This window comes from Chrysemys picta, chromosome 20 (assembly GCF_011386835.1).
Source record: "Chrysemys picta bellii isolate R12L10 chromosome 20, ASM1138683v2, whole genome shotgun sequence".
Taxonomy (NCBI): domain Eukaryota; kingdom Metazoa; phylum Chordata; order Testudines; family Emydidae; genus Chrysemys; species Chrysemys picta.
In genome coordinates, this window is record NC_088810.1 from 9,578,979 (window position 1) to 9,606,634 (window position 27,656).

At 52.6% G+C, this 27,656-nt stretch overlaps 1 protein-coding gene across 1 annotated transcript; it reads right to left on the reverse strand.

Annotated features, from left to right (window-relative positions):
- Window positions 1–14,768: 14,768 nt before the first annotated feature.
- LOC101943455 (trypsin-3-like) lies at window positions 14,769–21,106 on the reverse strand. Its single transcript, XM_042861843.2, has 5 exons — window positions 21,061–21,106; window positions 18,303–18,468; window positions 16,188–16,441; window positions 15,436–15,572; window positions 14,769–15,016 (listed from the first exon to the last, which is right to left on the reverse strand). The coding sequence occupies exons 1-5, from the start codon at window positions 21,104–21,106 to the stop codon at window positions 14,849–14,851; spliced, it is 771 nt and encodes a 256-aa protein (XP_042717777.2). The 3' UTR covers window positions 14,769–14,848.
- Between the last annotated feature and the right edge of the window lie 6,550 nt (window positions 21,107–27,656).

Consider the following 27,656-nt stretch of genomic DNA (forward strand, 5'->3'; position numbering starts at 1 on the left):
ACCCCAATAACAGAAGAGGGAGAAACCCCTATGACCAGCATAATAACAGAGAAATTAATAGATCTCAGGCAGTATCTGGCCTCCATTACGGTAGTATCCGAGCACCTCCCAATCTTTACCGTATTTATCCCCACAATTCCTTGGTGAGGCAGGGCAGGGCTATGACCCCCATTGTAGAGATGGGAAAACTGAGGCACAGAGAGGCTAAGTGATTGGGCCAAGGTCCTACAGGGATGGAGCGTCAGACCAGAGATTAGAAGCCACGTCTTCCAAGTACAAGCTGAGCAGCCAAACCGCCAAGCCCTCCATCTTCATTAAGTGCCCCATTCCACCCCATAATCATCTCCAATACCAGAGCAATGCCCCTCGTATCCCATAATCGCCCCCAATAAAGAGCAATGTCCTCTCGTACCCCATAATCACCCCCAATAACAAAGCAATGCTCTCTTGTATCCCTTAATCATCCCCAATAAAGAGCAATACCCTCTCATACCCCATAATCACCCCAAATAACAGAGCAACACCCCTCGTAGCCCATAATCACCCCCCAAAAAAGAGCAATGCGCCTTGTGCCCCATAATCATCTCAATAAAACCATGCCCCTCGTAGTCCATAATCACCCCCAATAACAGAGCAATGCCCCCTCGTACCCCATAATCACCCCCAATAAAGACCAGTGCAACCTCATACTCCATAATCACCCCAATAACAGAGCAATGCCCCCTCGTACCCCATAATCACCCCCAATAAAGACCAGTGCAACCTCATACTCCATAATCACCCCCAATAAAAGAGCAGAGCCCCCATTCCATCCCGTCAATACCCCCAAAACAGAGTGATCCCACTGGCAGCCCATAATCACCCCAATAATCTCAAGATGCCCCAAAACACCACCCTATGTCGCTCCCCAAACCAGAGTTATCTCCTTTCCACCCCAGCGCCATGATACCGCCAGCCAGTCATCCCAACAACAGGGACTAGACTAGCCCTGCTTCACCTGTAGCTCCTGGCGGGGAGCGGAAGAGGCTCTGGTGGTTGTGTCTTGGTCAAAACTAAGGATCCTCTGGGATGGGCCATTTTTTATGCTGGGGAAATGGGCTGTCCCTGTGAGTCAACGTGATTGCCATATCTGGGGAGCTGCCCACATGTCGGCATCCAGGCAACTCCCTCCACACGTACACCTGGCACAAGCAGGTTGGATCCTGGGGAGTTGTGGAAGGAAGCCGGCCTTTGCTTCCGCGTCTGTCCCCTGCAGGGGAACCCGGCAGGAATTAGCCTTTGGAACGGCACCTTCTCCATTGCCGAAAGCGACTCCCTGACCCTTCCGCCCTGCTCTGGAGTCTGTGCCTTCCTCGTCCTCTTCCTCTTCCTCTTCCTGGTACCCTGACTCGGCCTGACTCTGCGTGTTGATCCCTGGTTCTGCTCTCAAGTTTGGCTCCTACCTCTGATCTCCTGGTAACAGGACCCTGCCTCCCGATGCTTGACTCTGGATTTGCCCTCGGGTCTGCCTCGTACTCTGACCTCCCAGTTCGTAGCCTGGCCTGATTTCCCAACTCCTGTTTTGAGCACTAGGTTAGACAGCCCATGTCCTGTTTGTAACACCCCTCCCTCCCCACACCCTATGCAGGGGAACGGAGCGGTCCCTAAAAACAGCTGCTCAGTCGCGTTGCGGCTGCCGAGTTGCAGGTCTGCCTCTGTCCCAATGCAAAAATGACCCTCTGACAGCTGCCCGTGACTAGGAGCTTCCGGTCATCACTGTCCCACTCCCTTCACCGATCACCACAAGTCTTGGAAATGGACAGTGGCGGATTACTGGACAGGCCAATGGAGCCCATGCCCAGGGGCCCGGGCCAATTTGGGGTCCCCAGAAGCACCCTCCCCCACTGCAGCCCCGAGGCTGGAGGAGCTCTCACTCCCTGCTGGGGTCCCAGGGCACAAAGCTTCTCTGGTCTCGGGACCACAGTTGGGGGGTGGGGGCGGAAATGAGGGAGCGGGGGTGGGGATGCGGGGGAAGGGGCGGAATGGGTCAGGGCTGGGGGCAGAAAGGGGCGGGATGATGGGAGAGGGGCAGAATCGGTCGGGGCTGTGGGCAGAAAGGGGCAGGGTTGTGGGGGGAGGGGTGGAATGGGTCGGGGCTATGGGCAGAAAGGGGAGGGGTTGTGGGGGGAGGGGTGGAATGGGTCGGGGCTGTGGGCAGAAAGGGGAAGGGTTGTGGGGGGAGAGATGGAATGGGTCGGGGCTGTGGGCAGAAAGGGGCGGGATGATGGGAGAGGGGCAGAATCGGTCGGGGCTGTGGGCAGAAAGGGGCAGGGTTGTGGGGGGAGGGGTGGAATGGGTCGGGGCTGTGGGCAGAAAGGGGAAGGGTTGTGGGGGGAGAGATGGAATGGGTCGGGGCTGTGAGCAGAAAGGGGCGGGATGACGGGGGAGGGGTGGAATGGGTCAGGGTTGTGGGCAGAAAAGGGAGGGGTCACAGGGAAGGGGCGGAATGGGTCAGGGCTGTGGGCAGAAAGGGGCGGGGAGAGGGAAAGGGGCAGAAGAGGGTGGGACCATGGGCGGGGCCATAGGCAGAAGGGGCAGAACCGCAGGCAGAAGAAGTGGGGTGGGGACAACTTTCTGGACCCGGGGCCCCCTCACTTGTTCCAGCCCAGGGCCCCAGGAGACCTTAATCTGCATCTGGACATTGATGTGAGTATGGAAGACACCTGTGCGTGATTTCTTTGAATGTGGAGACGGGGCGACAGAAGCGGGGGGTAAGGGGGCGCTGGCACCTGAACCACGGTCCCACCCTCACGCTGTCCTTTCCCCTGAGCACTACCCTCGAACTGTCGCTTCCCCCTGAGGCCCCGCCCTCGCATCACCTCTTCTCCCCAAGACCCCGCCCCTGCTCGCTCCTCTCCACCTCCTCCCCCCGTCGTTTGCCCTTATGGCCAGTAAAAAGTGGGAGGGCCATGGCCCCCTGGCCCCGCCTCTTCCCATGCCCCTGCGTGGAGATGTTGTGCACACCAGGGTCCACACAGTGCTTGGCAGGATGCCAGGAAACCGAGGCGATTGGAGATTGTCATCCTGCTGCAGCCTTCATCCGCCTTCACAGCCGTTGAGAGAAATTGTCTCTTTGTCCACCTGCTCTGCCACTGAGGAGTTATGGGAAACCCAAGCCCTCCACCCACTGAAATGGAGAAGGACCTTGTGGGAAGGATCCCAGTGTTACGAAACCCAACAAAGACAACAGGAAATGGAGAAACGGGAAAGGAGGAAAGAACGCTGTGCAGCCCAACTAAATAATCCAGATCTGTCAGATTTCGTGACATCAGAGCAGTTATAGCTTCTTATGCCACCCGTACGAATGCAAGAGACCAGATCAAAGACATGCGTACTATTTATGTCATTTTAAAACCAGTCTCATAATTTTTAATCCAATCTCATGATTTTTAAATCCATCTCACAATCGTTGGGGTGATTTCATGATTGTGAAAGCGATCTCATGATTTCAAAAGCAGTTTTGTGACTTTCAAGCTGATCCCATGATTCTATCCCCTAATCCTAATCCTAAACCAAATCTCATGATTTTTAAAGTCAACCTCTCGATTTTTGAACCAATCTTGTGAATTTCAGACTGATTCACGACTGTTAAGCCAATCTCTCCATTTTAAACCAATCTCATGATTTTTTTAAAGCAATCTCACAGTCTTCACACTGATTCATGCCTTTTAAACCAGTCACACATTTCTAACCCAACCTCAGGAATTTGTCAGGCCTGGCTCATAACCATTGGCTGCTTTGGGCTACGGCTCCCCCATCCCATTCGCACCCAGGCCAGCTCCCCCCACCCCATTCAGCACCCCCTGGGTGCCGTGGCGAGATGAGGAGAGGCGTGGCTGGGGCGTGCGTTTGGTGGGTAATTGTGGCAGGCGTGACGTGCTGTGAGCTCTCAGTCTGATCTGGCGAGCCTCCTCCTTATGGTGCTCCTCACCCACTGGGCAGCTTTGCAGACACCGGGCTGTCCTGGCAGGGCACAGACAGACTTCCCCCAGGACACCGCACCCTGCAGCTGCCCGTTGCAGACCAGTGGGCCTCCTGAATCGCCCTGTAGTGAGAGCCATCAGCAAAACACAGCCATGCCCCACGTGTGCACACTCACAGACCAGGGCTCATCCTCTCCAGCAGGGGGCGGCAGCAACACACAGACACACACACACAGACACACGCACACAGAGGAAGGGTTTAAAGATCAGAAATGGATTCAGGTGGTCCGAGCCTGCTACACCTGAGCTGGGGATCAGGCCCAGAGGTGCTAGAACTAGAGGTGCTGGGCGTGCGGCATCACCCCCTGGCTTGAAGTGGGTTTCCATCATGTACAGGGTTTACAGTTTTGTACAATGGCTCTCAGCCCCCCACTATAAAAACTGTTCCAGGACCTCTCTCAGGCCCGGAAGCTGGATGAAGCCCAGCCCTTAGGGCTCGGTGTGGCCAGAGGGCAGATCGGCTGCTCTTCCATGGCTGGCTGGGGCCAGGGGCTGAGTGACGACGGCCCCTCAGTAGCAGGCTGAGAAGGGTTTGCAGGTCGTAGGGGATAAAGAGTATTGAGCTGTGTGAGTTCCTACACCCAGCACCTACCCCGCTCTCCAGGATGCCCCCTTACCTGGCATGTGCCTATGCTGTCCTGTTCCACGCCAGCGCAGAACATGTTCTCCGTGATCCTGCCCTGGCAAATGTCCCGGCACCTGGCCTGGCTGACGCTATAGAGATCTGCACACTGCAGAATAGCTGTGAACAGCCCTGGGCAATGACAGAAAAACAGGAGATCATGAGCGGGGAACAAGGCGCAAGAGAAAAAAAACTTAGTGTAGGACCCTCAACTGCTGTAAACTGGCACAGATCCACTGACTCCAATGGAGCTATGGCCGACTGACCCCGGCTGGGATCTGGCCTCATTCATTTTCCTGAAAAGAGAAATTTTGGTGAACGGAAAAGCCAAAAAAACAAATTGTTTCATTTAGATCCAGTATTTTATGTGATTTTATAATATTTCATTGTGATTTGAAGCTGGAGTAGCCTCTGAGACCTCGTCAATTGAATTCTTCAAGAACTCAGTTCGACTCCAATCTTGTCCAATCTCGTGTTTTTCTTGCCATACTCAGAGTTGGTCAGTCACATGTAAGGGGTGGGTATGTGACATGCCACAAATGGAAAGAATACACGTATTGGTTATTTTATATACAGGTTTAACCCTATTCTGACACATACGCCGTCCATTTTACATGAAATCATGCACTTTATGATTGGTTGCTTATTTTCAGGCCCAATTCCTGTACATTGATTGATTTAGTTGGGGATTGGTCCTGCTTTGAGCAGGGGGTTGGACTAGATACCTCCTGAGGTCCCTTCCAACCCTGATATCCTATGATTCTATGGTATCATGCTTTGTTCTCATGCCACATGTACACAACATATTTTGTTAGTTTTCTCTCTGTCTGCACAATCACCTTCCACACATTCTTAGCCATTGTTTCTGACACTATTGTTTCTTGCACCTGGTTTTACACAGCTGGATGAACAATTTGGTGAAATTGCCCCAAATTTGTGGGATAGTTTGGTGTTATCAAAACTGCAGTTTTCACCAAAATTCGTGAACTCCTTGTCCTTGGCTTTTGGGTAGGGTGAGATTGTCCCAATATTAGGTGTTTAGTCTTATATATGCCACCATACCCCTTTCAATGAAAAAAAGTGTCCCAGTTTTTCACACGTGCTATCTGCTCACCCTACTTTTGGGACCCACTTAACATGGTTATTTTTACTTTTGCCCTGTCCCGGGTTACTGCGGCTCGCTCATGCCAAGTTAAACCAACGTGCGGGAGCACTGAGAATTGCAGAGGAAATCTGGGTCAAAGAGTTTCGAAATTTCCACCAAATCGAAAAGTTGGGGGAGCAAAACACAAACACAAACACACAAACATTATCTCCCCATATGTCTTCTGTGGGCTATTTATTTTGCAGGGTGTTTAACCCTTTCTAGCCATGCGTCACAGTCTGGACTGGTAAAATTGAAACGCTGCAAAAATGCCGACACGCGACATTGTGATTTTTAACATATTATTTATATGTTTTAATTAGTTTTTCCAAATACAACAAAGATACCAGCTTCGTCCTAACACACAAAGAGAGTTAGGGGGGAAGGACAGATCTATCTTCAGGCCCTGCAGTAATTACTGAACTCTAAAAAGGCAGCCTGAATTGCTTTCAATTTTTCTGGTACTCCCCTTCTGCGGAATGCCAGGAGTTCATTCCAGGGCTTAAATTCTCATCGAGTATTTCCCGGAGCTCCCCACATCCCTCCTCCATTCTGGCTCCGGGCTTCAGCCCTACAGGAGGCACCGGGACTCAGGGCTTCAGCTGTGGGGCCCTGCGGATGCCCTGAAACCAGCAGGGGGCTGCGGACCCTGCCCCCGGTTGAGAACCAACAGCATCAGGCTGAAGTCAAGGGAAAATATTTCCTGGAGCTCTGATCCATTCCATGAGCTCCTAGAGCAACTGCACATGAGCCGCCAGTGGGATGCTAAAAGGACAGATGCTGGCGTGCCCGGAGGTGAGTTTCCCTCTGCACACACCGCTGGGGAGGCCAATACTGCCATGCCGAGGCACATCTGTACAAGGATGCTGGAAAACCGCAGCAGGTGCAGAGAAGAACCACAAAAATGATTTGAGGATGGGGAGGAAAAATGGAGGAGGATGGGGCTGGAAATTCGGGGGTGCAGAGGGAGACCTGGGGGACACCAAGGGAGAAGATAAGGACTGGGGAAATGGGTTATTCCCATGCATCTCCCTCTCTCCCTCCACCCCAGCACTGACTTACCTGATCCCTCGTCTGCCGCAGTGCGTAGCAGTTAGCACCCACTTTGGGTCTATCAGGCTTCTGCCACAGGTGACATGGCCATTCCTCAGGAGAGCCACCTGGTAGGGCCACCAGCCGAAGAGGCAGGTTCTCCCCACAACGATCGGTCTCCCTCTGAGTCTGAGGGTTCCTATTTATCCCCACAATTCCTTGGTGAGGCAGGGCAGGGCTATGATCCCCATTGTAGAGATGGGGAAACTGAGGCACAGAGCGGCTACGAGATTAGGCCAAGGTCCTACAGGGATGGAGCGTCGGACCAGAGATTAGAAGCCATGTCTTCCAAGTACAAACTGAGCAACCAAACCACCAAGCCCTCCATCTTCACTGAGTGCCCCATTCCACCCCGTAATCCCCCCAATAACAGAGAAATGCCCCTTAGGATGCCATAAACTAGGTTCGCCGGGTGATGGTGACCTAAGTCCAGAGGTAAGTGGGGGAGTGGGATACCGGGAGGAAACACAAGGAGGAGGGTACAAGACGGGAAGCCTCCTGATTCATACTGAGAAAGCAGGGCAATCCTGGCACAATCAAGGAGCTATGACATGATTGGAATAACAGGTGGGGCAGTTCACATGACTGGAGCACTGTCATGGATGGGTATAAACTGTTCAGGAAGAACAGGTACAAGAGGAAAGGTGAAGGAGTTGCATTGTATGTAAGAGAGCGATATGATTGCTCAGAGCTCCAGTTTGAAACTGGGGAAAAGTCTGTTGAGAGTCTTTGGGTTAAGTTTAAAGGCGAGAGCAACAAGGGTGATGTCGTGGTGGGCGTGTGCTATAGACCAGCAGACCAGGAGGATGAAGTAGACGAGGCTTTCTTCAGACAACTAACTGAAGTTTCCAGATCACAGGCCCTGGTTCTAATGGGGGACGTCAATCACCCTGACATCTGCTGAGAGAGCAATACAGTGGTGCACGGACAATCCAGGAAGTTTTTGGACAGTGTTGGGGACAACTTCCTGGTGCAAGTGCTGGAGGAACTGACTGGGGCCCTGCTCCTCTTGACCTGCTGCTCACAAACAGGGAAGAGTTGGTAGGGGAAGTAGAAGTGGGTGGCAACCGTGGCAGCAGTGACCATGAGATGGTCGAGTTCAGGATCCTGACAAAAGGAAGAACGGAGAGTAGCAAAATACAGACCCTGGCCTTCAGAAAAGCAGACTTTGACTCCCTTAGGGAACTGATGGGCAGGATCCCCTGGGAAGCTAATATGAGGGGGCAAGGAGTCCCGGAGAGCTGGCTATATTTTAATGAAGCCTTATTGAGGTTGGAGGAAAAAAACATCCTGAAGTGCAGAAAGAATAGCAAATATGGCAGGCGACCAGCTTGGCTTAACAGTGAAATCTTCGGTAAGCTTAACCACAAAAAGGAAGCTTACAAGAAGTGGTAATTTGGACAGATGACTAGGGAGGAGTATACAAATATTACTAGACCATGCAGGAGTGTAATCAGGACGGCCGAGGCACAATTGGAGTTGCAGCTAGCAAGGGATGTGAAGGGTAACAAGAAGGGTTTCTACGGGTATTTTAGCAACAAGATGAAGGTTAGGGAAAGTGTGGGACCCTTACTGAATGGGGGAGGCAACCTAATGACAGATGATGTGGAAAAAGGTGAAGTACTCAATGCTTTTTTTGCCTCAGTCTTCACAGACAAGGTCAACTCCAAGACTGCTGCACTGGGCAACACAGTATGGGGAGGAGGTGAGCAGCCCTCTGTGGTGAAAGAAGAGGTTAAAGACTATTTAGAAAAGCTGGACATGCACAAGTCCATGGGTCCAGATCTAATGCATCCGAGGGTGCTGAGGGAGTTGGCTGATGTGATTGCAGAGCCATTGGCCATTATCTTTGAAAATTCGTGGTGATCGGGGGAGGTCCCGGACAATTAGAAAAAAGCAAATGTAGTGCCCATCTTTAAAAAAGGGAAGAAGGAGGATCCGGGGAACTACAGGCCAGTCAGCCTCACCTCAGTCCCTGGAAAAATCATGGAGCAGGTCCTCAAGGAATCAATTATGAAACACTTAGAGGAGAGGAAAGTGATCAGGAACAGTCAGCATGGATTCACCAAGGGGAAGTCGTGCCTGACTAACCTAATTGCCTTCTATGATGAGATAACTGGGTCTGTGGATGAGGGGAAAGCAGTGGATGTGATATATCTTGAGTTTAGCAAAGCTTTTGATACGGTCGCCCACAGTATTCTTGCCAGCAAGTTAAAAAAGTATGGATTGGATGAATGGATTATAAGGTGGATAGAAAGCTGGCTAGATCATTGGGCTCAATGGATAGTGATCAATGCCTCCATGTCTAGTTGGCAGCCGGTATCAAGCGGAGTGCCCCAAGGGTCGGTCCTGGGGCCAGTTGTGTTCAACATCTTTATTAATGATCTGGATGATGGGATGGATTGCACCCTCAGCAAGTTCGCAGATGACACTAAGCTGAAGGGAGAGGTAGATATGCTGGAGGGTAGGGATAGGGTCCAGAGTGACCTAGACAAATTGGAGGATTGGTCCAAAAGAAATCTGATGAAGCAGATCGAGGGAAGTGATTATTCCCCTCTATTCAACACTGGTGAGGCCACACCTGGAGTATTGTGTCCAGTTTTGGTCCCTCCACTACAGAAAGGATATGGACAAATTGGAGAGAGTCCAGCAGCAGGCAACGAAAATGATTAGGGGGCTGGGGCACATGACTTATGAGGATCGGCTGAGGGAACTGGGTTTATTTAGTCTGCAGAAGAAAAGAGTGAGGGGGGAATTTATAGCAGCCTTCAACTACCTGACGGGGGGTTCCAAAGAGGATGGAGGTAGGCTGTTCTCAGTGGTGGCAGATGACAGAACAAGAAGTAATGGTCTCAAGTTGCAGTGGGGATATTAAGAAACACTATTTCACTAGGAGGGTGGTGAAGCACTGGAATGGGTTACCTAAGGAGGTGGTGAAATCTCCATCCTTAGAGGTTATTAAGGCCCAGCTTGACAAACTCTGGCTGGGATGATTTAGTTGGAGTTGGTCCGGCTTTGAGCAGGGGGTTGTACTAGATGACCTCCTGAGGTCTCTTCCAACCCTAATCTTCTATGACTCTATGATAACCACCCCCAATAATAAGGCAATACCCCCTCATATCCCATAATCACCCCCAATAACAGAGCAGAGCCCCCATTCCATCCCATCAGTACCCCCAAAACAGAGTGATTCCACTGGCAGCCAATAATCACCCCAATAACTGCAAGATGCCCCAAACCATCACCCTATGTTGCTCCCCAAACCATAGCTATCTCCTTTCCACCCCAGTGCCCTGATGCCTCCAGCCAGGCATCCCTACAACAGGGGCTGGATTGGCCTGCTTCACGTATAGCTCCTGGCGCGGGGCCCTCGGGAGCGGAAGAAGCTCTGGTGGTTGTGTCTTGGACAAAACTAAGGATCCTCCGGGATGGTCCACTTTATATGCCAGGGGAATGGGCTGTCTCTGTGAGTCAACTTGATTGCCGTATCTGGGGAGCTGCTCTGCATGTCGGCAGCCAGGCGACTTCCTCTGCCCTCATATACCTGGCCCAAGCAGGTTGGATCCTGGGGAATTGCGGAAGCAAGCCGGCCTTTGTTCCCGCCTCCATCCTCTGCAGGGGAACTCAGCAGGAATTAGCCCTTGGAACGGCACCTTCTCCATTGCCGAAAGCGACTCCCTGACCCTTCCGCCCTGCTCAGGAGTGTGTGCCTTCCTCTTCCTCGTCCTCTTCGCCTTCCTTGTCCTCTTCCTCTTCCTCGTCCTCTTCCTGGTCTCCTGACCCAGCCTAATTCTGGGTATTGATCCATGATTCTGCTCTCAAGTTTGGCTCCTACCTCTGATCTCCTGGTAACCAGAACCTGCCTCCCAATGTTCAACTCTGGGTTTGCCCTCGGGCCTACCTCAGACTCTGATCTCCCGGTTTGTAGCCTGGCCTGATTTCCCAACTCCTGCTTTGAGCACTAGGTCAAACTGCCCATGTCCTGCTCGTGACACACCCCCCCTCCACGCCCCATGCAGGGGAGCGGAGCGGGCCGTAAAAACAGCTGCTCAGTTGCATTGCAGCTGCCGAGTTGAAGGCCTGCCTCTCTCCAAATGCAAAAATGGCCCTCTGACAGCCACTGCGTGCATGCCGGTCGGTGACTAGGAGCTTCCGGCCATTGCTGTCTCGCTCCCGTCGCCGATCGCCACAGGACTTGGATATGGATGTGAATATGGAATACTACAGATGTGGCTGTAGTAAGAAAAGGGCCTGAAACATAAGCCCATGTATCAGAGACCTGATATGAGGCCTGAGACCTGGGCTAAAGTAGTCAAAACTTTGCTGATATAAAGCAAAGTTACGTTGTGAGCAAGAGGCAGGCCCTGCTCACAGAGTCTGGCAAGAACAGGGTTGATATTTCCAAAACACACATTCCTAAGTAGAGTTAGGCACAAGAAAATTTATGCAAACACATGCCAGAAAGGTGGTACCAGACAGTGGCGTAGCCAGGTTCTAAGTGCAGGGGGAGCAAACATAAAAAAGGCGCCCCCCATGGCTCCTCCTCTGGCCACGCCCCCACCCCATTGGTTCCTCCTCCGGCCGCTCCACGCGCACCCCCTTGGCTGGCTCCTCCAGCCACGCCGCGCTGCGCCCCCCCCTTGGCTCCTCCGGCCACGCTGCGGCCATGCTGCGCCCCCCCTCGGAGGGGCTTGGTCGCGGGCGGGGCCGGGCATGGGGAAGGGGTGGCGGGCGGGTGTTGCTCGCTTCTCCTGGGGACTTGGGGGAACGGAGCAGTGCGGCGGGCAGCAGCTGCCGGGGAGAGGAGATCTGCCCGCCAGCTGCGGAGTGCTCGGCCGCCGAGCCCTGAGCCGCTGCAGAAGGCGGCCGCGGCGATGTTGGGGCTGCGTTGAGCATGGGGCACGATGGCTAAGGAGCTGGCCCCTTCGCTCCTCCGCCGCCCCCCCCAATGGCTCCTCTGGAGTCTGGCCGTGCTGCCCCCGCCCTTGCCTGCAGGAGCCCAGTGCCGGCCTGGCAGGCGCCGCTTTTTAAAAATGTGCTGAGGGGAAGCGGCTGCTTCCCCTGAATCCCCCTAGCTACGCTCCTGGTACCAGAACACCTTGATACCAAACACATTTCCCAAAGATAACAGGAACACGCTGAACCATCTGAAGGATAAGGTCAGGATGACAGCATGATGGATAGAGATGTTTTGATCAAACCAACAAGTACAAGGTAATGGTTGGCGCCATAATACATCAGAGGGTGGCACCCTGATACATCAGGGGCAATATGTAATTTGTTTGTATCTGTGTATAAAGATGTATCTCAGAGGGAGTGTCTTTGGCCAGGAAAGTCCCGCCACTGACTGAGCTGCGTCCATTGTCATGGGCAGACACGTCTTAGTATCCTCGTAGAGTCTGCCAGGTGCTATTACCGGGCTTTGTCGACAATAAACCTGGCCCGGCGCCTTCACTGAAAACCGAGTCTTGTGGTCTCATTGGGCAGTTTGATCGGAGCCTGCTGTACGGGCTATCTGGCCAGAGCCAGTGCAGCACACCGAGAGAAACACCCACGCAGCCGAACATCTGACGACATGCGCGATTTCTTTTTAATGTGGAGACAGGGGCCATGGAAGCTCCCTAAAAGTGGGGGGCCACCCATGCCTCAACAGTGGCCCCACCCTCCCTTCCACCTGAGGCCCCGCCCCCATACCACCCCTTCCCCTGAGCTCCCAGCCTAGTGCTGCCCCTTCACCCTGAGGCCTTGCCCTCACACCACCTCTTCCCCCCATAAACCCCACCCCCCGCTCACTCCTCTCTGCTGCTCACCACTGTTGCTCACCCTTACAACCAGTAAAAAGTGGGAGGTCGTATCCCCATGGCCCCCCGCCCCTGCCTGGGCACCCTGTGTGGAAATGCCGTTCCACACCAGTGTCCACACAGTGCTTGGCAGGATGAGGGTCTTCGTCCAAACACCAGGAAACCAAGAGATCGCCATCCTGCTGTAGCCTTCATCTGTCTTCGCAGCCATTGAGAGAAACTGTCTCTTTGTTTGCCTGCTCTGCCATTGAGGACATATGGGAAACCCAAGCTCTCCACCCACTAAAATGGAGAAGGACCTTGTGGGAAGGATCCCAGCATTTCAAGACCCAGCTAAGACATCAGGAAACAGAGAAATGGGAAAGGAGGAAAGAATGCGTGACAGCCTGACTCAGTAATCTGGATTGGTTTTATTGGCCACTTGTGGACCCACCAGTAGTAACTGGCTCTCATTTCATAGAAGATGATCATGTGTCAATTTTGCTGAAATGTTTCAGTCAAAAAATAACCCCGCCCCAAAGAAAATTCCAAAAAAATCAAAACATTTTGTTTCAAAAATTTCCGAACCAAACATTTCCGAATTTGCACTTCCAAATGACTGTTTAGAAATGTCCTTTAACTTTTAGTTCGGAAAAAAAAATGTTTAAAAATGCTGAATGTCCAAATGAAACGTTTGGTTTCAGATAAAACGAAATGTTTTGCTTGATCCCAAATGATTTTTTCCCCAAAATTGCCAGTGAAGAGAAAAATCCATTATCTGCCCAATTCTCTGTGTCAAATTTTGATATTTTGGATGAGAAAAAGCCAAAATGATCATTCTGTTTTGATGGTGTGATAACAATTCATTTGAATAAGGTTGCAATATTTTGTTTCAACTTGAATATTTTGCTTGATTTCTTCTAGACCTTTATGTGACATTAAATATTAATTTTAATAATATATTTAATATTCTATATAGTCGATAGAATTATAGACATGTAGGGATGGAAAAGCGCCAAGTGTCACCTTGCCATTTCCACATGTCTCTGCAGTATCTATCAATCCATTCATAAATAAGGAAGCGTTATTTACTCCTTCTCATAACTCAAGAACTAGGGGTCACCCAATGAAATTAATAGTAAGCAGGTTAAAAACAAACACAAGGAAGTATTTCTTCACACAACGCACAGTCAACCTGTGGAACTCCTTGCCAGAGGATGTTGTGAAGGCTAAGACGATAAAAGGATTCATAAAAGAGCTAGATACATTCACAGAGGATAGGTCCATCAATGGCTATTAGCTTCCAGTCTGCAGTTTCATGTTGGAGTTTGTTTTTGAAGTATTTTTGTTAAAGAATTGCCACTTTTAAGTCTGTTATTGAGTGACCAGGGAGGTTGAAGTGTTCTCCGACTGACTTTTGAATGTTATAATTCCTGATGTCAGATTTGTGTCCATTTATTCTTTTGTGTAGAGACTGTCCAGTTTGGCCAATGTACATGGCAGAGGGGCATTGCTGGCACATGATGGCATATATCACATTGGTAGATGTGCAGGTGAATGAGCCCCTGAGGGTGTGGCTGATGTGGTTAGGTCCTATGATGGTGTCCATGAAACTGCAGAACTGGAATTAATTTTCAAACTGGACACCATCAAATTAGGCCTGAATAAAGACTGGGAGTGGATGGGTCATTACAAAAACTAATTTCCCCCTACTGTTACTCACACCCTCTTGTCAACTATTTGAAATGGGCCACCCTCATTACCAATACAAAAGTGATTTTTCCTCCCTCAGTATTCTACTGTTCATTGAATTGTCTCGTTTGACAGACCCCCCACTTGGTAAGGCAACTCCCATCTTTTCATGTACTACGTATATATACCTGCTACTGTATTTTCCACTCCATGCATATGATGAAGTGGGTTCTAGCCCACGAAAGCTTATCCCCAAATAAATTTGTTAGTCTCTAAGGTGCCACAAGTACTTCTTGTTGTTTTCACAATCTTCAGGCTCATTCATGCTTTTCAAACCAGTCATACATTTTTAACCCAGTCCCATCACAATCCCATGCGACCCAGCTCCCCTGCCCCCATTCTGGCATCCCCCGGGTGCCGCGGTGAGATGAGGAGAGGCGTGGCTGGGGCGTGTGATTGGTGGGTTATTGTGGCAGGCGTGACGCGCTATGAGCTCTCAGTCCGATCTGACACACTTCCTCCTTATGGTGCGCCTCACCCACTCGGCAGCTTTGCAGACATTGGCGAAGACCCTGGGCTGTCCCGGCAGGGCACAGACAGACTTCCCCCAGGAAACCACGCCCTGCAGCTGCCCGTTGCAGACCAGTGGGCCTCCTGAATCGCCCTGCAGAGACAATGCAAAGACATCAGCAAAACACAGCCATGCCCCCAGCGTGCACGCACCCACCCAGAGCAGGTCCATCTCCTCCAGCAGAGGGCAGCAGGGTCACACACACACAAACACACATACACTCAGCGCTCATCCCTTTCAGCAGGTGGTGGCAGGGACACGCGGACAGGAAGGTTTTAAAGATCAGACAGGCCCAGGACTCCAGGAGCTGGACGAAGCTCAGGCCTTAGGGCTCGGTGTGGCCAGAGGGCAGATTGGCTGCTCTTCCATGGCTGGCTGGGGCCAGGGGCTGAGTGACGACGGCCCCTCAGTAGCAGGCTGAGAAGGGTTAGGAGGTTGTGGGGATAAAGAGTATTGAGCTGTGTGAGTTCCTACACCCGGCACCTACCCCGCTCTCCGGGATGCCCCCTTACCTTGCACGAGCTTATGCCACCCTGTTCCACGCCAGCACAGAACATGTTCTCCGTGATCCTGCCCCAGTAAACATCCTGGCAGCTGGCCTGGCTGACGCTATAGAGATCTGCACACTGCAGGATGGCTGGACGCAGCCCTGGGCAAAGACAGAAAAACAGGAGATCATGAGTAAGGAACAAGGCGCAAGAGAAAAAAACTTAGTGTAGGACCCTCAACTGGTGTAAACTGGCACAGATCCACTGACTCCAATGGAGCTGCGGCTGATTGACCCCGGCTGGGGAATCTGGCCACATTCATTTTCCAAAAAAGGAAATTTTTGATGTACAGAAAAGCCACAAAAAACCCCCTCATTTAATGGCAAACGAATCGTTTCATTTAGTTCCAGTATTTTATGTCATATTATAATATTTAATTGTATTTGAAGTATGGCTGTAACATTTTAAAATTGTTTTGAAAAGAAAAGGAAAGGAAATTTCAAAAGGAAACATTTTGAAAAGAAAAAAATGCCATTGTATCCCAGTATTTTCAGAGTATTTTTTCTGAAATGGATGAAATTGCTCCAAATTTATGGGACACTTTGGTGTTGTCGAAGCTGAGCTGTCCACTAACAATAGTTTCAGATGAAAATTTTCCTCCAGGAGAAGCCAAAAACCCTTGTCAGCCTGTTAACGAGGTCTCCTTAAAGAGCTTCCACCCCCACCCCAAGCTGAGCCCAACCTCAACCCCTCCCTCTACACCCAGCACCCCATACTTTGGGGGGACCTGATGGTGCCCCATCCCGACACACTGCATCGTGTTCCAGGAGAGGGACAACGGGTAGCCAGGTTGATTGTGTTCACGTAGTTGTTGAGTTGAGCGGGCTCATCCAACTCCAGAAGCATGAAGTCGTTGTCACGAGGACAGAGGTTATAACTGGGGTGCACAAAGAAGTTGCGGATTCTTCGTATCTGTTCTGTGGGTTCTTTCACCAGTAGATTATAATCCCCCAGATGCACACGCAGGGAGCTGCATGGAAAGAGGACAAGGAAAGAGATCAATGGGCGTCTATTCAAAGGTCATAGCGGGCAAGCAACTAGAATTGGGCCAATAATGGATTTTCGATAGTGGAGTAGCTTCCGAGACCTCGTCATCTTAGTTCTCCAAGAACTCAGTTCGACTCCAAGCTCGTCCGATCTCATGTTTTTCTTGGCATACACTGGCACACACTCCACAGAACTGATCAGAGTCCCGTGTAAGGGATGGCTATGGGGCATACCACAAATCCAAAGAATACAAGTTTTGGTTAATTTACATACAAGTTTAACTCTATTCTGATGCTTGCGTCCTCCATTTGACATGATAGCATGCACTTTATGGTTTGTCCGGTTATTTTCAGGCCCAATTCCTGTACATATCGTGCTGTGTTCTCATGCCACATGTTCACAGCATATTTTGTTGACATTATTGTTTCTTGCACCTGGTTTTACACAGCTGAAATGAACAATTTGATGACTTTGCCCTTAATTTGTGGGAAACTTTGGTGTTATCAAAACTGCAATTTTCACCAAAAATCGTGAATTCCTTCTCCTTGGCTTTTGGGAAGGGTGACCAGACGTCCCAATAATATCGGGATTGTCCCAATATTAGGGACTTTGTCTTATATATACAAATATAACCCACCCCTGAAAAAAGGCGTCCTGGTTTTTCACACTTGCTATCTCCTCACCCACTTTTGGGGCCAACTTAATTCGGTTATTTTTACTTTTCCCTTGTCCTGGGTCACCGCTCATGCCAAGTTAAACCAACGTGCAGGAGCACTGAGAATGTCAAAGAGTCAAATCTGGGTCTAAGAGTTTTGTGCTTTCCAGCGAATCGAAAAATCGGGTGGCAGTAGCTTGTTTCAGTTGTTGCAAAATATTTCTGAAAATAAACTAACAGGGCACTTTGAAAGAAAAAGTTGCGAATGGAAAATCGAAAAGTTTAAAAAATGCCGACACGAGACATTGTGATTTTTATCGTACTATTTATACGTTTTAATTAGTTTTTCCAAACACAACAAAAATACCAGCTTCACCATAAGACACAAAGAGAGTGAGGAGAAAAGGAGGGGAGGGGCAGGGCAGATCTATCTGCGTGACCTGCAGAATACAGAGCTCTAAAAAAGCAGTTTGAATTGCTTTCAGTTTTTCAGGCACTCCCCTTCTGCGGAATGCCAGGCGTTCATTCCAGGGCTTAAATTCTCACTGAGTATTTCCTGGAGCTCCCCACAGCCCCCCTCCATTCGGGACTCCAGGCTTCACCTGTGGGATGGAGGCACTTGGGCTTTAGCACCGCAGGGTGCGCCAGGGCTTGTAGCTTCAGCACTCTGGAAGGCACCGGGACTCAGAGCTTCAGCCCTGCAGGATGCACCACCACTCAGGGCTCCCGGCTTCAGCCATAGGGCCCAATGGACCCCCTGAAACCAGCAGGGGGGCGCAGACCCCCCTGGTTGAGAACCAACAGCATCAGGTTGGAGTCAAGGGGAAATATTTCCCGGAGCTCTGCTCCATTCCATCAGCTCCTAGAGCTCCGCACATGAGCCACCCGTGGGATGCTACAAGGTGTAACGCTGGCGAGCCTGGGGGCGAGTTTCCTTCTGCACACGCCGCATCCTGTGTGGGGTGGGCACATCTGAACAAGGATGCTGGAAAACCGCAGTGGGTGCACAGAAGAACCACAAAAATGATTTGAGGGCTGGAAAAAAATGGAGGAGGATGGGGCTGGGATTTAGAAGGTGCAGAGGGAGACCTGGGCATGGATGGGGAACACCAAGGGAGAAGATAAGGACTGGGGATGTGGGTTATTCCCATGTATCACCCTCTCTCCCACCACCCCCGCACTGACTTACCGGATCCCTCGTCTGCTGCAGTGTGCAGCAGTTAGCACCCACTTCGGGGCTATCAGGCTCCCGCCACAGGTGACACGGCCGTTCCTCAGGAGAGCCACCTGGTAGGGCCGCGAGCCAAAGCGGCAGTTTCTTCCTCCAATGATCCGTTCTCCCTCTGAGGCTGAGTCTGCAATGGAGAATGGCAAACAGCAGCTGAAATCAGGGCAGGTTGGGCATCAGCCATGTCCATATGGATTGGCTGGTGGCAGGATGACCATGAGCCACCGCTCGCACGTGGCCGTGCAAAAGCAGAAGGCGATCCGAGGTTGTACCAGGCGAGGTATTTCCAGTAAGGATAGGGAGGCATTAATTCCACTGGGAAAACCTCCAATTCCGGTCACCCGTGTTCCAGAAAGAGGAATTCCAACGGGAACAGGTGTCGAGAAGGGCGCTAGGATTATCATGGGAACGAAGGGCTGATCTTACAAGGGGAGATGGAAGAGCTCGGCTGGTTTAACCTAAAAGGAAGCCAAGCCGGCATCTGATTGTTCTTTCTAAATATAGTGTGTGTGGGGGGGGGCACCAGGGAGGGAGAAGATCTATAGGAGATGAAGACCAGCGTTGGCACAAGAACAAATGGGGATAAGCACCATGGATAAATCTAGGCTGAGATTAGAAGACGGTTACTAACCAGCGAAGGAAGGAAGTTGTGGAACAGGAGCGGAAGGCAAAAAAACCTCCTGAGTTTGAAGATGGAGTTCAATACGTTTCTACGACCGAGCTGCCCATGGTAGCAGGGACTGGTCATAATGACCCAGGAGGACCCTTCATTTTTTAATGTTCAAACAATTTTCCAACCACTTTTTAAAGTGCTCTAACGCCTTGGCAGCAGGGACTTGAAATTTTGCAAGGGAATGGCCCTGGGGTCAGGGAAGTACCTTTTGCTGTTCACATGAAAATTCACCTAGATTTGATCAAATTATAAACCTCTTGACATCACAATTTACACATGATCGGGAGAACGGGGGGTTGGTCAGTGACTGCTGTTTCTAGGCTTTACTGCAATGATAGGAGCCGACTTTCCCTCTGGCCGGTGGATGCTCGATCCCCCCCGCTGCCCCGACCCACCTCTTCCCTCCCCTGCACCGCCCTCACCCCGCACCATTCGACCCCTTCCCCACAGTCCCCATCCCTGCCCTGCCTCTTCTCTGCCTCCTCCCCTGAGCGCCTCGCATCCCCGCTCCTCCCGCTCCCTCCTGGAAAGTCCTAAGCGCTGCCAAACAGCTGTTAGGTGGCAGGGAAGCGCTGGGAGAGAGGGGGAGGAGCGGGGATGTGGCACGCTCGGGGGGTGGGAGAAGGAGGTGACGGTGGGGGAGCTTGGCTGCCGGTGGGTGCGGAGCACCCCAAAAAATTTTCCCCATGGGTGTTCCAGCCCTGGAGCACCCACGGAGTCAGCACCTATGACCGCAATACAAATTGTGACAAAGTTCCTCCGCTGCCTTGGTGGGTCTTGTGCTTTCCGGCGGATTTGCTCGCCTCGGAGATTCATGGCAGCCCTCAGTTTGGCCACTTTTGCTACTGGCTCAAACCTACTGTTCACTCAGGTAACTTCATCACTGGCGAGCATGGGGGAAGGGAGGAGAACAATCCCCACAGTCTCTGTTGTCCCACCTAGTGGGTCGGGGATAGGCCAGAGACCTTCCCTTCTGATATGACTCACAGTCCAGGTCAACTCCTCTTGTGTCAAATAGGGAGTTGGGGGGATGGGGGGAACCTGGGCCCACCTCTACTCTGGGTTCAAGCCCAGGGCCCTGTGGATCACAGCTGTCTACAATGTCTTCTGTAATAGCTGTGTGACCACTACAACTCCCTGGGCCACTTCCCCATGACCTCCCCCCAGCACCTTCTTATTTTACCCAGGGAAAAGGGACCTGCTTAATCTGGGGGTAATGTATCTACCTTCCACCACTCTCCTGTAGCCATCTGGCCTGACCCTGTCACAAAATATTTAAAACTGTCAAACTTTTTCGGATGGAATGTTTTCCCATCGGAAAATGCCATTTTGTCAAAGTTGATCATTTCCGCAGGAATGTGTTGGTTGTGATGCAAATTCTTTAAAAAAAGTTTAAAACGAAACAGTCTCCTGTAGCGACTGGGCTCCACAATCAAACTACATCTCCCATGATGCCTCACAACCAGAGACTTCCATGATGCACTAACTTCTCCTCACCAAGCGGTGCATGGTGCTTCATGGGACCGGCAGTCTGCCCAGAGCATTGAACATTACCAGAAAGGGCTATTTTGATTTGTTTTTATTTTTTTAAATAATTTTTGTTTCCACGTTTTTCTTAAAAGAATGAACAGTATATTAGAAATGATGCTCTGTAAAAGTTATATATTTTTATAAATGCTTTAAATTTAAAGACATCGAAATTTCAGTGTAACAGATTTAATTTTTTTTCCCAAAAACATTTTCTATTGTGAGAAATTTCAAAATTCTTTCTTTCTATCCTGATTCGGGACGCAAACAGATTGTGAAATCATGGCTCCCTGCCTGCTCTACAAACAATAACGAATAATCAGAGCTGAGGCCTGAATGCATTAATTCCCTTTTGCAACTTGTGAAATCGATAATGGGACTGCTGGGAACTTCGCTCTTCCTGAGTAGGAACCTGTCTTAAGCAACGTCTCTGAGACATTCCTGGAAGGGCCTGTGGGGAAGCTGCAGAACCTTCTCACCCAACCCAACTTTGGCTTCTCGCTTGACTCTTTTCCCTACCTGCGGCTGCCCCGACTACCAGCATTGCGATGATCAACAACTCCATGGCGGTTGTGGTGATGGATACGGTTGGTGGAGTCACTGGCTTTACTGCAGGGAAAGAGATCGAAAGGGAATAATTGGCCACGATCGTCTTGAGGAGCACGGATGCCTCGCGGGGAAGGTGCACGCTTAGGATTCAGGAAAGCCAGGCTTGAGTTCCTGTTCTTCCACAGGCTCCCATGAGCAAGCAGTCTCTCTGCACCTCGGCTGCCCTGCCTGTACCAGGAGATGACAGCACTGCCCAACATGGGGAGGGGAAACGCACTGTGATCGTCTGTTGGCAATGGGGGCCCACTGTCCCCCAACTCAGCTCCATCTTCCACTTCCGCCCGGTCCCAGATGCCCCCAGGGGCATGTTCCATGAAAAGATCTGATCTGTTGGCAGGTATGTGGAGAGAAACTAAAAGTCAAGCCAGATGACAAAGATTTCCATCAGCTGGCCTGAGCCCACCCCGCTGCCACTAGTTCCTCTTCTAACAATAACAGAGTAGAGCAAAACCCCCATAGCCAGCTTAATAACAGAGAAATTGATAGATCTAAGGTGCTATCTGGCCCCCATTATGGTAGTATCCGAGCACCTCCCAATCTTTATCCTATTTATCCCCACAGTTCCTTGGTGAGGCAGGGCAGGGCTATGATCCCCATTGTACAGATGGGGAAAGTCAGGCATAGAGCTGCTAAGTGCATGGGTGACAGCACCAGACCAGAGATTAGAAGCCATGTCTTCCAAGTACCAGCTGAGCAGCCAAACCGTCAAGCCATCCACCTTCACTGAGTGCCCCATTCCACGCCATGATCCCCCCAATAACAGAGCCCCCATTCTATCCCATCAATACCTCCAAAACTGAGTGATCCCATAATCACCCCAACAACTGCAAGATGCCCCAAGCCACCACACTATGTTGCTCCCCAAACCACAGCTATCTTCTTTCCACCCCAGTGCCCCAATGCCCCCAGCCAGGCATCCCAACAACAGGGGCTGGGATGGCCCTGCTTCACCTGTAGCTCCCGGCAGGGTGCCCTCGGGAGTGGAAGAGGCTCCGGCGGTTGCGTCTTGGACAAAACTAAGGATCGTCCAGGATGAGCCACTTTTTATGCCAGGGAAATGGGCTGTCCCTGTGAGTCAACATTATTGATGTATCTGGGGAGCTCCCCCACATATTGGTATCCAGGCAACTAACTCCCTCCGCCCTCATGCTCCAGGAGGTTGCATCTGGGGGAGTTGCCAATCTTTGTTCCCGCGTCTGTCCTCTGCCGGGAATCCTGGCAGGAATTAGCCCTTGGAATGGCATCTTCTCCATTGCCAAAAGCAACTTCCTGAACCTCCACCTTCCTCGTCCTCGTCCTCTTCCTGGTGTAAGGGGACTGATGGCTCCTTACTAAAACTCAGTGGGGTTTTTGCTTGGCCAGCTCCCAGTACCAAAAGGAAGGGGACGGGTCGATGGGAAATCAGGACCCTGAGATTGACAGTCCCCAGGGGCAACGGGGAGAAGCCAATGCTCCAGGTCAGCAGGGCGGGCAGGCCAATGAGGGAGTCAAGAGGCCAGGAGGGTCCCATCCTTCCTGTGAGCTGGAATTGCCTGGGTCAGACCGAGTGGGGCCGAGCTAAGGGGAGAGCAGGGGCCCAAGCTGAGCTGGGGAGCAGAGCCGTGCTGGCAGAGGAGCAGCCCAGGGAGCAAGTCAGTGCCGGGAGGAGAGGTGCAGGAACCAGAGCCAGAGGGGCCAGGAAAGCAGCCCAGGGGGCTGGCAGGAGAGGAGCAGCAGAACTGAGGTATTGTGGAGCTGGAGCTGGGGCTGGAGCCGTCCGGAGCCAGGTGCGGTGAGCAGCTGGGGAGAGCGAGAGGGACCTTGGGCAATGGGCCCAGCGCAGGGAGACGCCCCCAGCCAAGGGGCCTTGCAGGTCAGACTGGGAGGGGGATCGTAACCCTGACAGGTGGGGGCTGACACTGGGAAGAAGGGTCCTGCCACCTAGAGCCTGAGAGCGTGTGGCCACCGCCAGAGCAAGTGTCAGACTACGGCATCAGCACACCCAGGGCCTGGGCAGGGGCCTGGGACGTGTGAGGAACAGGCTGTGACCTTTCCTTACATCCCAGAGACGCTGGTTGTGGTGTCCCTGTGCCACAGAGCGGGGTGACGGGTTTTCCTTTCCCCTTCCCATTTTTCCCCTCATTTTTTTAATTTGTTGCTGTTTAATAAATTGCATTTGCTTTGAACTGTATGAAATGATCAGTGGTCAGGGAAGCATCCAATGTGGATTGAACACCCCGCAGTGGGTCACCCTAGCCCCTGCCCTACGTGACCACAGCAAGGTTGGGGGTCGAGCCCCCCAGGAATCCTGGGCCCAGCCTTGTTGGGGTTACGAGGGCTCTGCCACACAGGAGAGAGGAAGGGGAGCTCTCGAAGTCAGGCAGGCCTCTGGGTAAAGGGAGTGGGAGCGAGGACTCAGATCCTTTTGTTAGCCCATTTCACCGGGGTAGCGTATAAGCCAGGAAAGTGCCCCACAATAGCAGGCCCATTCCCCTGTTTACACTGGTATCCTGATCCGGCCTGACTCTGCGTGTTGATCTGGGCTTCTGTTCTCATAGGGTTACCATATTTTGAGCCTCCAAAAGGAGGACACTCCACCAGGCCCCGGCCCCGCCCCAACTCCGCCCCTTCCCCAAAGTCCCTGCCCCAACTCCGCCCCCTCCCCTGCTTCCTGCGAACATTTGATTCGCGGGAAGCCTGAAGCAGGTAGGGGGTGGGGTGGGGGGAGGAGGCGCGGCCCAGGCTGCCCCCCCCCGGCGTTTCCAGCCTGGGTCGGCTCAGGCCCTGGGGTGCCGGCCCTGGGCCTGGCCCCCGGCCGAGCACCCCTGGCCCGCCTAGCACTGCCGGTCCCCGGCCCGGCCCCCGGCCCCCCGGCCAAGCACCCCCTGGCCCTGCCGGCCCCCGGGCCCCCGGCCGAACACCCCTGGCCCGCTCAGCACCCCCCAGTCCCGCCGGCCCGCTCAGCATCCCCCGGCCCGGCCCCCGGACCCCCGGCCAAGCACCCCCCGGCCCGCTCAGCACCCCCCAGTCCCGCCGGCCCCCCGGCCCGCTCAGCACCCCCCGGCCCGGCCCCCGGACCCCCGGCCGAGCACCCCCCCGGCTCCGCTGCGCTCGGCCCCGCCGGCCCCCAGCCCCCCTGGTACCCGGCCCCGCCGGTCCCCGGCACTCGGTGCCCCCGGTCCCCGGCACCCCCGGCGCTCGGCCCCACCGGCGCTCAGCCCCGCCGGCCCCCGGCCCCCCTGGTCCTTGGCGCCCCCGACGCTCGGTGCCCCCAGTCCCCGGCACCGCCGGCACTCGGCCCCACCGGCCCCCGGTCCCTGGCACCCCCTGCGCTCGGCCCCGCCGGCCCCCGGCGCTCGGCGACCCCGGCCCCCGGCGCTTGGCGCCCCTGGCCCCGCCGGCCCCCGGCCCGGCCCCTGGCCCAGCACCGCCGCCCGCATGTCCCGATTTTCCCGGACATGTCCGGCTTTTTGGGATTTCCCCCCGGACGGGGATTTGGAGCCCAAAAAGCCGGACATGTCCGGGAAAATCCGGACGTATGGTAACCCTAGTACTCAAGTTTGGTTCCTGCCTCTGATCTCCTCGTAACCAGACCCTGCCTCCTCACGCTGGACTCTGGGTTTGCCCTCGGGCCTACCTCAGACTCTGACCTCCCGGTACGTGGCCCGGCCTGATTTCCCAGCTCCTGCTTTGACCACTAGGTCAGATTGCCCACATCCTGATCATGCAGGGGAGCGGAGCGGGCCGTAAAAACAGCTGCTCAGTTGCATTGCAGCTGCCGAGTTGCAGGCCTGCCTCTGTTCAAATGCAAAAATGACCCTCTGACAGCTGCCGGCTGCGTGCTGGTTGGTGACTAGGAGCTTCCAATCATCGCTGTCCCACTCCTGTCACCACAGGACTTGGACATGGACAGTGGCGGATTCCTGCACGGGCCAACATGGCCCATGCCCAGGGGCCCGGGCCAATTTGTGGCACCTGAAAATTCCCCCCTACCCCAGCTGCAGCCTGGAGGCTGGAGGAGGTCTCGCTCCCTGCTGTGGCCACAGGACACAAAGCTTCTCCAGCCTCAGGACTGCAGTGGTGTGTGCGTGTGGTGGAAATCAGCAAGAGGGGGCCGGGCAGGGCCGGCTCTAGGCACCAGCAAAACAAGCTGGTGCTTGGGGCAGCACATTTTTAGGGGCGGCATGGCCAGCGCCAGAATGCCGCCCCTAAAAATGTGCCCCGGTCACCCTAGCTCACCTCCGCTGCTGCTGCCATGGCGCGCGAAACAGCTGATTCGCGCGCCGCGGCGGCTCGGGGTCTCCCCCTCCCTCCCAGGCTCTCAAACCTGGGGCTGGGGGGGAGACTCCGAGTGGCCGCGGCGCGGGCGCCGCTTCTCTCCCTCCCTCCCTCCTAGGCTTGAGAGCCTGGGGGGAGGAGGCAGGGCTGGGGATTTGGGGAAGGGGCGCAGTTGAGGCGGGGCCGGGGGTGGGGTAATTAAAGAACGGGGGGGGGGGCGGCCAAAATTATTTTTGCTTTGGGCGGCAAAAATCCTAGAGCCGGCCCTAGGGGCGGGGCAGACATGGGAAAGGGTGGGACCATGGGCGGGGCCATAGGCAGAAGGAGCGGAACCGCAGGCAGAAGAGGTGCGGTGGGGACAACTTTCTGGACCCGGGGCCCACCCACTTGCTCCAGCCCAGGGCCCCAGGAGACCTTAATCTGCATCTGGACATTGATGTGAGTATGGAAGACACCTGTGCGTGATTTCTTTGAATATGGAGACAGGGGTGACGGAAGCTCCCAAAAAGTTGGGGGGGGGAGGGGAAGGCCACTGGCACCTGAACCATGGCCACACTGTGACACCACCCTTTCCTCTGAGCCCCAGCCCTCACACTACCTCTCCCCCTGAGCCGTCATCCTCGCACTGCTCCTTCCCCCTAAGGCCCCATCCTCACACCACGTCTTCTCCCCAAAACCCCGCCCCCCGATTCACTCCTCTCCACCTCCTCCCCCCGTCACTCGCCCTTATGGCCAGTAAAAAATGGGAGGGCCATGACCCCTTGACCCCGCCTGTTCCAATGCCCCTGCGTGGAGATGCCCTTGCACACCAGGATCCAGATGGTGCTTGGCAGGATGAGGGTCTTCATCCAAACACCAGGAAAACAAGGTGATAGGACATTGCTATCGTGCTGTACCCTTCATCTGCCTCACAGACATGGAGAGAAAATGTCTCTTCGTCCACCTGCTCTGCCGTTGAGGAGTTATGGGAAACCCAAGCCCTCCAGCGCCTGAAATGGAGAAGGACCTTGTGGGAAGGATCCCAGCGTTACGAGACCCAGCCAAGACAACAGGAAATGGAGAAATGGGAAAGGAGGAAAGGACGCTGTGCAGCCTCACTCAATAATTCGGATCTGCCCCTTACACTGGGAACCATCTGCCCCAATGTGATGTGATCTGTGGATCCAAGATTGGTTTTATTGGCCACCTGCAGATCCACCAGCAGTAACCGGCTACCATTTCATGGAAGACTAGCATGTCAGTTTTGCTGAATTGTTTAGCTGAAAAAATAAAACCTAAAAAAAATTCCCCCCAAATGACTTTTTGTTTAGAAATAGCCTTTAACTTTTATTTAAAAAAATTAAAATGTTTAAAAATATTTAACATCCAAACGAAATGTTTAGTTTCAGGTCAAGCAAAATGTTTTGGTTGACCCCAAATGATTTTTTTCTTCCAAAATTGCCAGTGAACAGAAAAATCCATTATCTGCCCAATTCTCAGTGTCAATTTTGATATTTTTGATGGGAAAAAGCTGAAATGATCATCTTGTTTTGGTTATGTGAAAACAATTCTTTTCAATAAGGTTCTAATATTTGTTCTGACTTGTTCTAGGCCTTTATGTGACATTAAATATTAATTTTAATAATATATTTAATATTCTATATAGTCGATAGAATCAGAACTGTAGGGACGGAAGAGACCTCAAATGTCACCAAACTATTTCTACATCATGTACAGGCAGGATCCATCTATCTGCCCACCCAATCACCCCTCCACCCACTCATCCATCCATTCATCCGTCCACCCACCTACCCATCCCCTGTATTCTGTGCTATCCATAAAATCATAGAAATGTAGGGATGAAAGGGACCTTGAAAGATCATCTAGTGAAGTGCATGCCCTGTGCTGAGGCAGCATTCGGTACATTTAGAATCATAGAATCATAGAATATCAGGGTTGGAAGGGACCTCAAGAGGTCATCTAGTCCAACCCCCTGCTCAAAGCAGGACCAATTCCCAACTAAATCATCCCAGCCAGGGCTTTGTCAAGCTGGGCCTTAAAAACCTCCAAGGAAGGAGATTCCACCACCTCCCTAGGTAACGCATTCCAGTGCTTCACTTCCCTCCTAGTGAAATAGTGTTTCCTAATATCCAACCTCACTGCAACTTGAGACCATTGCTCCTTGTTCTGTCATCTGCCACCACTGAGAACAGCCGAGCTCCATCCTATTTGGAACCCCCTTTCAGGTAGTTGAAAGCAGCTATCAAATC

Coding starts and splice junctions, on each gene's coding strand:
- LOC101943455 (XM_042861843.2), bottom strand. CDS start 21,106: ATGGAGTTGTTGATCATCGCAATGCTGGTAGTCGGGGCAGCCGCAG. Junction 16,442..18,302: donor TGCAGCAGACGAGGGATCCG/GTAAGTCAGTGC, acceptor CTTTCCATGCAG/CTCCCTGCGTGTGCATCTGG. Junction 15,017..15,435: donor GTGGCATAAGCTCGTGCAAG/GTAAGGGGGCAT, acceptor TTGTCTCTGCAG/GGCGATTCAGGAGGCCCACT.